Below are 12691 nucleotides of genomic sequence, written 5' to 3' on the forward strand. Positions count from 1 at the left end.
GGAGCGCGAGAAAGGGGGCGTGAGGCCATCCGCTCGCGCCCCGGGGCGCGAGCACCACACCACCGAGGCGCGAGAGGGGCGCGAGAGGGGCGCGAGCACGGATTTCCAGGCGGGCGCAAGAGGGGTAGCGGCTGGGAGAACGAGTGAAGTGGCCTGGGAATGCGTAAATAGAGCCGTTGGGCTCTTTGTTTATTAAAAAAAAAAAAATTTTTTCTCTATAAAACCAATATCACATACCACCCAAAACCAATATCACATACCAATATCACATACCACACCCAAAACCCAAAATCACCCCATCTTCCAAACCTTTTTTTAAAAACATGGCTGGAAATTGGTACCCAAACCTAGATTCAGATTACAGTTACGACGATTTATGGTCGGCACCGGACCAACCGATGTTTTATTCGGGGTCACAACAATCATCCGGCTTTCAACCATCCAACATACAACCGTCTCCTAACTTTGTTGTTCCGGAGACACAAGAACCAGAAGGTGAAGCTGCGGGACAAAGAAGACGCGTCCACCGGAAAAAACAAGTTGCAACAGACGGGTCGGGTTCGGCTTCGACTGGAAGGACGAAACGGAAAACCACTCCGTGGTCATCGGATGAGAAGGAAGCCCTGTGTCGGGCTTGGATAGTCATTTCTGAGGATCGGCGTTGCGGTAATTGTTTTAACGTTTTTAAAAATGATTTTTAATAAAAAAGTTAAATAAAAAAGTTAAATGACTTACAAATTTATTTATGCATTTTGCAGCGGACTACCAAAAGAGCAAGGTCTTTTGGACAAAGGTTAGGGAGACGTTCTATTCGCTCGTTAGGAGTACAGAGCGGAACGCCGATATGATTTCGGGTCGGTGGACCGAAATCAGAAAATTTGTCGGCTTGTTTACTAATCTGTTCAACAGGAACGCCGGTCGTATGAGACCAAGTGGCAGTGACGATTTGGCGGTTTATAATTTCACTGTCGAAGAGTGGAAGCAGGAGTGCCTGCGGAGGTATGGGACGGTGAAGACGTGGGACGATGTAAAGGTGTGGGAGAGGTTGAGAAGGTGTTCTAAGTGGGTTGAGCTGGTGGCGCCGGACCTTGATGCGGAAGTAGGGCCGAAACGGACTAAAACTAGTTCGTCTGGAGCGTATAGCACTTCCGCCGGGTCGGATTGCCGTGTTGGATTCGACCTAAACGTTGCGGGGGAGGAAACGTCTTCACCGCCGAGGAGGCGGCCATTGGGAAGGGACGCCAGGGGGAAAAAACCGGCTGAGGGGGAAGCCGTAAACATCGCCGATCTTGTTGAATCCCTCAATAAATTCAACAAAACCATGGATGTGGTCTCTAATGACAAAAAGGAAAAAAAAAGAATGAGAGATTTGGACTTCCTTACAAGAGACTTCAGTAACCTAAATCCGGTCGACCAAATGCTGATGGAAAAACAAAAGGAACGTATCCGGAAGAGGTTGATCGAAGAAGACCAAGCCGAAGAATAAGAATAATGTTTTTTTTTAGTACTTTAAATTTTTTTTTTAGATATTAATGTGTTTTTTTAATTAATGTGTGTTTTTTTAAATAATTTATGAGTTTTTTTAATAATACGTTTTTTTAATACATTTATAAAAAAATAAAAAAAAAAACCGCTCGCGCCCCCTCTCGCGCCCCTCCACACCAGGGCCCGGGGCGCGAGCACCACAACCAACACCCATCTTATCAAGTTTCTCTCTCTGCCACACGTCACAATATTATTGGCTGGAGCCCCCACTCACGCCCCCTCTCGCGCCCCCCACACCCCTCAGCCTAACATAAATATTTTCATAATAACAAGACTTTGACAGATTGACGTTCTACATCTCGAATAATTTGATGGTTACCCATAAATATTTCCAGACCCAATTCAATTTCAATTATTATTATTCATTCATTCATCTAGTATTAGTTTATACTTATCCAACTTGTCCACAATCCATTTGTGTGTTGACCACTTACTACTTGTCATTCTCACTTTATAAAATAAAATTCGCCGGCTCAAATTCTACTTCCACCCCAATCATCACTCACACTCACTCTTCAAGATCCTTGATGATTCATCCCTCAAAACCCATCGATTCAGCAAGGTATTTCTTTCCCAATTTCAAGATTCTTCATGGGTTGTGTTTCAATTTCGATTTTATTTCATAAAGATTTGATTTTTGACAAAAAGTTTTGATTTTTATCATGGGTTTATGGTTAAGAGCAAAGGGTATCCATCTTTGTTTTATAATTTGTTAGCTAATAGCTACCTTTTTTGAATATGTTACTTTGGTTGATGAGTTTAGGTGATTATTGTTACTAGGGTTTATAGTGATTCAATAAGGTATTGTTTACCCAATTTCAAGATTCTTCATGGGTATGCTTAAAAATCGATTTTATTTGATAAAGTTTCGGTTTTTCTCGACATAAAGATTTGATTTTTATCATGGGTTTATGGTTAAGAATAAAGGGTATGCATTATCTTTTATGTATGTATCACATGTATGATATGTGTGTGAGATTTTGTGTCAAGAAAGTTGCGTGTTTACTTTGTTGTGTTATGAATTTAGTGATTGGTTTTGTAGGTTTGACTTGGATTGGTAGGTTTGACTTCCATCTTTGTTTGATAATTTGTTGTCAAGCTTGAAACTTTGGTTTTGTGATGTTAATAACTAGTTAGCTATCTTTTATTGAATATGTTACTTTAGTTGATGAATTTAAGGTTTATAGTGATTATTGTTATTAGGGTTTTTGAATTGATGAGTGTAAGTAATAATGTAGGTTTCTTGATTTTGGTATACAAAAATCAAGATTTACGAATTTAAGTAGGGAATCAAGTTTGGTGTGTTTGTATGTGCTCTTGAAAGTGACATTTGTGATCTTGTGATTATATAGTTCTTGTTAATCAAAAACTTTGATAATTTTTATATACTTTTACTCCAATCACTTTCAAAACGTTCATCCAGACACCTACGCTTCTACCATTTGTGTTCGTACATTTTAACTTTAATCGAACAAACATGAACAGGATTTTCTTGCTCGTGTTCGTTTGTTAAGACAATAAACATTTTCGTGTTTGTTTCTGGTCATCCGTTAAACGTAAACAAATTAAGATAACTGAGCTAAAACCAGTTAAAAGTAATGTGAAAAATAATGTGTTGGCGCTAAAAAGTTACTTCAACTAAATGGGCAAATTTTTTTTTGAATATATCAATGTATGAATCTAAAAAAATCTAAACTAACGAGCAAGTTTAAATGAATGGACGTAAACAATCGTTCACAAGCATAAATGAATGTACGACACATGCGTTCATGTTCGTTTGTTTACTAAATGAACAAATTTTTTATTCATGTTTATTCATTTATTAAATAAACGAACATAAACGAACTTTCCGTTGAACGGTTCACGAACCACTCGGTTCGTTTACAAGCCTACAACACCCCTTATCAACACACTTCACTAACTAGATTCGACTTTTTGGTTTTCGTGGATAGTTTTTCCCTAAAGTTGAAAGCTAAACAATTTCCATGTGATTATCTTTAACAATTCAGTTGTATCTTCAACTTAAAGAATTTCCATGATATTGTTGTTGATAATGTTATTTTCTTGCTTGCAGATTTGGACAATATATTTATATTTAAACGTATAATGCATAACTTTTAAGACAAGTAGTTTAACCTGTGGCTTATGGGCAAAGACGTGCATAAACGATCTCCACTAAAGAAGCCCACGTGGATTATTATACTCGTTTCATTAGTTTGTGTGTTTTTAGTTATCGGGTACGCTTATCCACCTCGAGACTCGACTGCTTGCTACATATTTTCGTCTTCTAGTTGTAAGAAGATCTCTAGGTGGCTCCCACCTCCTGAAAGACAACTTAGTGATGCAGAAATTGCTTCTCATGTTGTAATTAAGAATTTATTAAACACTCCACCGATTAAATCGAATAATCCCAAAATTTCGTTTATGTTCTTGAGCCCGGGATCGTTGGCGTTTGAGAGATTGTGGGACAAGTTTTTTAAGGTATGATATGGCCCGATTTTATGTACTTATGTGTTTTGTTTGTAGTAACGTGTCAAATTGTGTAAATTTAGAATTTTTATAAAATTTAGTTGGTGGGTTGACTCAAGAATTTTTTTTTTTTTTTGTAATATTTTATGTGTAAAATTTGAATGCTTTATTAACATATTGTAGGGCCATGAAGGAAGGTTTTCAATTTATATTCATGCATCCAAAGTCAAACCGGTCCATTCTAGCCGGTACTTTCAGAATCGGGAAATTCATAGTGATAAGGTTTGTATGCATATTATAGCAGCACTTTTGTAGAATAAGAAAAAATCTCTATTATTAATAAATGAAATTTGTTGATTTTTTCTGAAGGTAGATTGGGGGAAAATTTCAATGGTAGATGCTGAGAAACGGCTTTTGGCAAATGCATTGTTAGACCTCGACAATCAGCATTTTGTGTTACTTTCTGACAGGTTAGTCTCTCTCTTTGTGTTATATATATATCTATACTCTATTATAATACATTTGAGGATGAAACTGTCTGTTTACATTAATTGTAAGCGTTTAAAGGGGCAAACTTGTATTTAATAAATTTGACTACTTTAATTATTTTTTACACACACATGCCAGTTATGTTATTAAATACGAAAAAACAAAGTAGTTGAACAATATTGATTATAAATACCATAAATTAGTTTAGACTACCACCAATTTTATAGTTTACAGCTAATAACGAAGTTCTTTTTGAACTTTAATTATGTAGACAATCAATTTTCTGTTTAACTAACTTTCAAAACTGTTTTTATTATATCTAATTTCATATTTAGTTATTTTATAAACTTTTATTAAACCTTCAAACCTGTATGATACTTCAACAGTGTCTGTGTTAGTGTATTGTGTTCATCACTAAATCGTGTGGGCACCCCTTTAGTGCGTATGCATATGTAATTTATGATCACTTGTATGTAAATTGGAAATTACAGATATGTGTAATTTGGTTATTATACATATGTAAACTTGTGATTAAAATACTATCAGTTTGACTCATTTACATTTTGTTTGACTCATTTTAAACTACCTATTTGTCCAGTTAAGCATAACCTGAACCGCCCCATTTATAAGTAAATGGGTCAAAATTGTCACCTTTAAATTGCTTATCATTTATGATCTAACTAATATCTGATTTTGCTATATTTTTTTTACAGCTGTGTACCATTGCATGACTTTGACTATACTTACAACTATCTTATGTACGCAAATGTTAGCTTCATTGACAGGTTCGTACACAGATCTTGCATGATTTTGACAACGCATATATACAACTATCTTATAGTTTTGGCTAAAAAGTTTTTATTTTATTTTTATTATCTTTAATATTCATATAGCTTTGAGGATCCTGGTCCACATGGAAGTGGTCGGTACTCGGATCATATGTTACCTGAAGTTGAAAAGAAATTCTTTAGGAAGGGTGCTCAGGTTTCTACTTTTCATTTTTAGCTTTTTATGTGCATTTTAGAATTAAATATGTGACATATTATGGTCACAGTTAGATAATCAGTTATTTAGGGGTGTAAACCGCTCAAGAGCCGCTTGAGATCGGCTCGCTAAAAGCTCAAATTTGAATATCAATCTCATCGATATCATCGATCTCATAAGTATCATTCAATAATTGAAAAATGAGATTATTCAGGAATACACATTGAATGCTGAGATTACGCATTGAACGAGCCGTGTTTAAATGAGCTTGAGCCTAAAAATGAGTTTGTTTAATAAACGAGCCCGAGTTCTAGCTCCACTTATCGAGCTGGCTCGCGAGCCTATTATTATAATTTATTACATAAAAATATATATATTATTTTTTTATTTTTATCATTATTATTATTACTACCATTATTATATATAAAGTTTTGGTAAAAATAACTATGCAATATATTATGTTATATACATAGTTTATATACAAAAACAATTCAAAATGTATGTTAGTTAATAAATAGTAACGAGCCGATCCGAGCTCAAGCTTTAGAAATAGAGCTCGAAAGGAGCCGGGCTCAAGCTCTGGTAAGTTAAACAAGCCGAGCTTGAGCCTAGACTAGGCGAGCTAGTGCTCGGCTCGTTTACCCCTCTTATACTAAAACTAGGTTTGGAATATAGATAGAGTTTGGACGCGTTTTTGTTATTAAATTGAATGTGTTATTGTTTGGTCTTAATTAGAAGTTTGTTTGAAAAGTTTTTGATTATTTGAGGTATTATAGATAATAATGTGACCAAAATGGGCTTTTTTGTGAAAGTTGAGAGATTATCATCTTTAATTTGTGTTTTAAAAATTAGCATTAATTGTAATGTTGAATTTGTGCAGTGGTTCACGATGAAGCGTCAACATGCCATCATAGTTATGGCAGATAGTCTCTACTATACAAAGTTCAGAGATTATTGTAGGGTAAATATTTCTTAATTCTTTGGTGTATACATGTTTAATGAATTTATGGCACTTGTGAAACGTTTCTGCTTATGTTTGACCTCTATTGAGTCAAACGGGTCGAAAGTCAACGAAAATGTTTTATCATCGCATAAAACCTTTTAAATAATTTTATTCAAAAAGTTAGATCATAATTGAAATGACATAGTTTTTTATTACATTTGACACTTTAAATATATGTTTTTGTAAATTTGTAGTTTATAATAAGTTTGATTTTGACATTTTTTTTGGTACTACAGCCTGGTATGGACGGTCGCAATTGCTATGCGGATGAACATTATTTGCCAACATTTTTTCATGTAAGCAGATTCATCATTATTTATTTAAGTTACTGATTAAAAGTTAAAACCTAATACTTTCCAGACTTGATTTGGAAAACGCCAATTGTTGACCTTTTGAAGTTATTGATTTTTATGACTTGAAAATTCAGATGTTTGATCCTACTGGGATTGCAAACTGGTCTGTGACGCACGTTGACTGGTCAGAACGAAAATGGCACCCGAAGTCATACGGGCTGAAAGACGTTACTTACCAGCTCATCAACAATCTCTCGGTATGACTTTACCATTTTTTTTAATTTACCCAATTTTAACTCTTTTTATAGTAGGATGTTCGTTATGAAAGTGATTATACGATGTTGAATGACCACAAAAACTGTAATAAAACGGGCTATAGAACATGATGTTTGGGTGTGCTTATGCTATTTGAAGTCGTAATAATCAGATAATTATAAACATCTCGAGTGTTTAAAAGATTAGGACTTTCGAAAAATAAATAAGACAAAAGCTACACTTTTTGTGAGAAAAACATAACTAATATTCGTTTATCCGAGAATGAAAATATGAATATTGCGGCTTCAAATCACAATACTAAGAATCTTAGGGGTGTCAATTGTGTTGGGACTTGGGGGCGCAGGTTCACGTATTTTTATTTGTGTCAAAACATCAACCCCAACTCACACACACTCAATATCGTGTAACCTAAAGACAGCCTGTTTGACTCCTATTTTTCTAAACGTGTTAAACGGGTTGATGGGTGATAACCAAGTTGTAAACTTGTTAATCGAGTTGGAGAGTTGTAAAGAAATGTGTTAAACGGGATAGTGGGTCAATCTGTTTAACTAAACGGGTAAAAAGTCAACCTTGATACAACTCGTTTAATATAACAGGTCAACCCTGAACACGACCCCTTTTTTTAAACGGGTCAGGTGTGCCAACCCAAAACCTGATTATTTTTGTGTTGTGTTTGGATTGTGTTAGAAGTTGCCACCACAAATAAGTTAAATCATTTACATAATGCAAATCCAAGAACATCTTAAATGTCTAGATTATAACCCGTTCTGGTTATGTGAATCTTGCAGTCCATCACTGAAAGCGTTCATGAAACAAGCGACAAAAAGGTAATTTTCAGCTAAATTATTTGTCTTTTTTACTTATCTATTATCAGGGTTTTAATTTTCTTTTCTTTTTTTTTTAAAAAGTTTTACTATTTAGTCTAAAAGATTACTTTTTTTAATCTTGTAGAGGATAACGACAATTACACCTTGTATGTGGAACGGAATGAACCGGCCTTGTTACTTATTTGCAAGAAAATTCTTACCCGAGACTTTAGACACCATGATTTATCTATTCTCCCGTTACACGACGATATGATGATATTTATACTTGTGATTCTTTGGCCGGGTCAAAGTCAAAGCATTTAGTCTGAACAGTTTTCGCCTAACTCTGTTCAAACTTGGGTCCGTTTCGGAGTTGAGGCAGTAAAGGTGAAGAATTGGGACAAGTTTGAGATGATAGTGAGGAAGAAAGGCTTTTATGTTATTTTTGGGAGATTTGATGTAACTATGCTTTAAAGTTTTGTAGATTGAAACAACTAATGAGTATAACATCAAAGTTGAAATAGTATTTTGGTTTTGTTTGAGGAAATATTATAAAAAACCATCATACTTTTTTGCTTTTACCTACAAAAGCCTCTCAACAATTTTTTTCACAATAAAATCCTTACACATGCTACCTTTGAATATGAATTAGCATGTGTATGGATTTCATTATGTAAAAAATTGTTGAGAGACTTTTGTGGGTAAAAGAAAAATGTATGTTGGTTTTTTTATGATATATCCCCTTTTGTTTATTATCATAATAAGAACTTTTTTTTGGTAATGAAAGTTGTAGATGTTATAAATTGCTCTAAAATATTAAAGGTTTGCTTTTTCTTAAGAATGGGTGAATAGATTTAATTTTAACAAAAACTTATTAGCAAAGTTTAGCAACGAAATAAAGGATTTTTCACTAATGCAAATAACACTAGACAGAACAGAAAGATATCACTATCATATAAGCATAACAATGCACAGTATTTTGGCGAATGTTAACAAATTCATACATTCGACTTGACCAAGAGATGCTTTACAATGATGCTTGTGCAAATGAATTATTGATGTATAAACATTTCTATTAAGAGTTTAGACACGACGACGATTTTTCCCTTGGTAAAAAGATTGCCACTATGGCATTCTTAAAAAAAATTGTGAAACAAGAATGGTAACTATATTTGATGTTAAGAAATGTATCAAATTTTTACCATATATTGATTAACACGTTTCTCTTCTCCTGAGGACTCTTGTTTGTATAAGGAATTTCATTTTTTGATTTTCTATTAGATCCTTCACAAATATCAAATGATTTGTGATCCCTTCTCAACTGTTCATAATGTTTCTTCATTTTAGGAGTTATTGGGGGCAATTTCTGCATTTGCTTTGATGAATTCTTCATTTGTGTCTTCTTTTTCTGCTCAGTGATCTTGCAGCTGCAGCAGCTTGAGTTTTTGCTCCCTTGACTACTTGAATATGTTTAAGCATTTTCACTTGAATCTACTGATTCATTGTTGCTTGAGTCATCCTCTTTCATCTCAAAATCACCCTTCTCATTAACGATCACATTCTCATAGTATTCTATGAATTCTTACTTGTCACTAAAAGTTGACTTGAACTGGCTCAAGTATGCTTCTATGTTGTCTCTAACAACTATTAATGAGTAGTTATCACAAAAAGGTGGTGGAACAACATTGTATTTGTCTTCATGCTTAATTTTCTCAAGTTTTCCACAAATGTTTCTAGTGGAAAGCAACTTCTTTAAAAATTCAACTTCAACGTGCAACTCAGTGCTCTTCTATTTTTCTTTCATACACATCTTTTTCAAACCATCAGTCTCACTAGGGAATCTTGACTGAGTCCTACAACTTTCAATAAAGTCCTCCTCAGGACCTTTGATTTGATTTGTATATGTATGTTCACTCATCTTGTACTCATTGATTATGTTGTCATTCCTGTTACTTTCACTCTCCCATTTTCCCACATCTTTTCTCAAATTATCAATTATGAGCAATAATTCAGAAGATGAAGGTTCAGAAGGTTCATAAGTTACCTGACTATTTGAAGATTCACCACTTTCATTGATCAATGTCATGTATGCCACATTAAACTTTTCAATCTCCTCAGCATGATTACTCTAGTCAAATTGTTCATCTTGTGGCTCTCTTGCAACTGCCACATTACCTTGGTTTCTGGGTTGCTGATTCATGCCTTGTTGATTTTAATTATTTCTGTTTTGATTAAGAGGAGCCTGATTCAAGTTCTGGTTGATATGTGGTTGTTGCTAATGTTGTTGAGGAACAAGTTGCTGATTGTTCAGATGTTGAAAATTGTTCTGATTATGCCTTTGTTGGGGTTTCTTTGAGGGTAGTTGTTGTTGTAGTTGTTACTCTGATACTGCCTAGGTTGATTACATTCTCTTGCAAAATGTCCTGGTTGCTGACAGTTATAGCAAATTGCCTTTGACTTATCAAAACCTATTCTTTCATTAGATCCATATCTTCTAGATCATCAGCATCAATTTGTTCTAAATTTTCTTGGACCACACTTGTGTGTATGAGATTCTTTGCAACAAATGTATTATAAGAGTCTATCGTTGAGGATTTATGTTCAAATTACTCATATGAGCAATAAGAGCATTTGTGACAGGAAAGTTTGGTTTGTCTTCTTTGATCATGTTGTTTTCAATCATTTCATGCTCTGCTGCCTGTAGAAGGAAATGACATCATCCAGCTTGAAGTTTGAAAAGTTTACCTTTTCTTTGATAAATTTACTAGAAGTGTACCATTCACCAAATAGTGAGGTCAATAGTTTCTTGTTCAAATCAAAATCAATAATCTGCAAGTCAGTTGTCCTAATTTAATTGACCATGGACACAAATCTTTGTAATACAGATTTCAACTTCTCCCCTTTTTTAAACTTGAACCTGTCAAGTTGTTGTTTCAGTCTATCTTTCTTTATATCTCTCAACTTAGTATTCCCTTCAAACATTTCAACCACATCATCATAAATGCTCTTTGCTTTTGTATGATGATTAACACCGGTAAATATTTCCCAGGACAGTCCCAATTTGAGCATGGACAATGCTTTATCATCCATCTTTTGCATTTGTTTTTCAACGGTTTGATTGCTTCTTGGTCAGCCAGAAGGAGCATATGGTCCAATATTGATTGATTTCCACAATTCAGGGTTGTTGTAGCTCACGGCTGCCTCAAACAAAACTTTTCACTTGAGATTAGTTGTACTGGCCCAAAAGTCTCGGAATCTTGTCAGTAGAAACTTCTCGGTCATCCATTTGCTTTTGTTTAAACATTTTGTGAAAATATTTTTGGTATTTTGATTTTTTTTGAAAATTTTAACAGCTAAATTTGAAATCAAAGTGAAGTTAATATGTAAGGCCCCGTTACCGGTGCCTCACTTTGGATGTTGGATTTACTCATAAACACAGTTCTAAATATCAGAGTTAATTTGTAAGTCCCGAATCTGGATCACTACAATATGATATCAACCAAACACGTAAAATATGCGGAATCTAGTTAACGTGGTGATTCAAGAACAATATAAATGAAGAACACTATGTAATATGGTTTCAATGCATATGATTATATTAACAATAAATCGTCTAATACATAAACCGATTCACACAGAATCTTATGCTCTCTAGATGGTGGCTCTCAAAGTGTTTTTCTTTTCTCAATCTGAACAACCTAAAACCCTATACAAGATGTTCTATATATAGGGAGCCAAAACAAGCTCGCCCAAACAACCAAAAGCCCACATATGCAGCCCAAGCCCATATTACATACTCAACCCAACAAACATAGAATTAAGTACAAACCACCAAATATGGACCCAACAATCTCCCCCTTGGTTTGTAGCTTCGTTCTTGTTTATTTCACTTCAGACCAGCCTAACCGAAATTCATAGGGATTTCTATATTATACCAATGTAGTTCTTCAACTCGTCTTTGTTTACATCACTTTAGTCTTGATCATGTCGTGGCCTTTTGATATGCGTCAGTCTAACCAATTTATGACCCAACAATCTTGCCATTAGATTGATGCTTTGAAGATCTTCATAATCTTTACTAGAACATAATCATCAACTTCAGTGATCAGCAACTTCAGCTTCTGCATCCAATACTCTACCATCTCCCCTTGAACATGATATCATCATCCAATTTGAGTCTCAGATACTTCATATGCTTCCGTTGCAAGAAATCAGTCTTGAAAGAACAATCAACTTTGATAGAAAGATCAACCAAAATATTTTGAAAACAATTAAATAAAACACAATAAGACAGACATATTTTTGTAATTTTTATGTTTTTTCTGTTTTTTTAATGATTTTCTTGAAAAGACTTGAAATGATATCATACCAGCTAAACCAAATATAACACATTTTTAACGCATTTGTTTCGACAAGAGTAATCAAGAAGTAAAAAAAATAAAAAAAATAAAATAAAACCAAAAACAATAAATAAAACCAATTTAGTCACCCGGTTTTCTTATAATTTAGCAAAAATTTGGGATCAAATTTCAGTTTTCGATAAAAACGCCGCCTTTTATGAAAAGATCCGAACATGGAATCATATTGCTTAAGGTGTTTTCACAAGGATTCATGTTCAGCGTTATTATGACATAAAGAAACAGGTTGATAGCAGGTATAACAAACTTAGCATGATTTTCATTGCATCAGTGATATGAATTAGGTTCAGTTCGACATAAAGCTTAGATGGGCATCACTCATGGACCTGTGATGCCTCCTATCTCTTCTCAAAGCGTATTTGGCTTTCCCCAGATCACCCCAATTTGACTCCAACCCCCTGGATTTGG

General features: G+C 34.4%; 1 protein-coding gene across 1 annotated transcript; it reads left to right on the forward strand.

Moving 5' to 3' along the window:
• Positions 1-1972: 1972 nt before the first annotated feature.
• On the forward strand, positions 1973-8446 carry LOC143578095 (glycosyltransferase BC10-like). The gene is made up of 11 exons (XM_077061761.1): positions 1973-2107; positions 3620-4026; positions 4198-4296; positions 4384-4484; positions 5217-5288; positions 5397-5487; positions 6368-6448; positions 6727-6786; positions 6918-7040; positions 7848-7886; positions 8011-8446. The coding sequence occupies exons 2-11, from the start codon at positions 3691-3693 to the stop codon at positions 8137-8139; spliced, it is 1131 nt and encodes a 376-aa protein (XP_076917876.1). The 5' UTR covers positions 1973-2107; positions 3620-3690; the 3' UTR covers positions 8140-8446.
• Positions 8447-12691: the final 4245 nt, after the last annotated feature.

The sequence above is a fragment of the Bidens hawaiensis genome, unplaced genomic scaffold (genome assembly GCF_021521415.1).
Source record: "Bidens hawaiensis isolate Kalapana, Puna unplaced genomic scaffold, B.hawaiensis_p1.1 tig00029014_1, whole genome shotgun sequence".
Lineage (NCBI taxonomy): Eukaryota > Viridiplantae > Streptophyta > Magnoliopsida > Asterales > Asteraceae > Bidens > Bidens hawaiensis.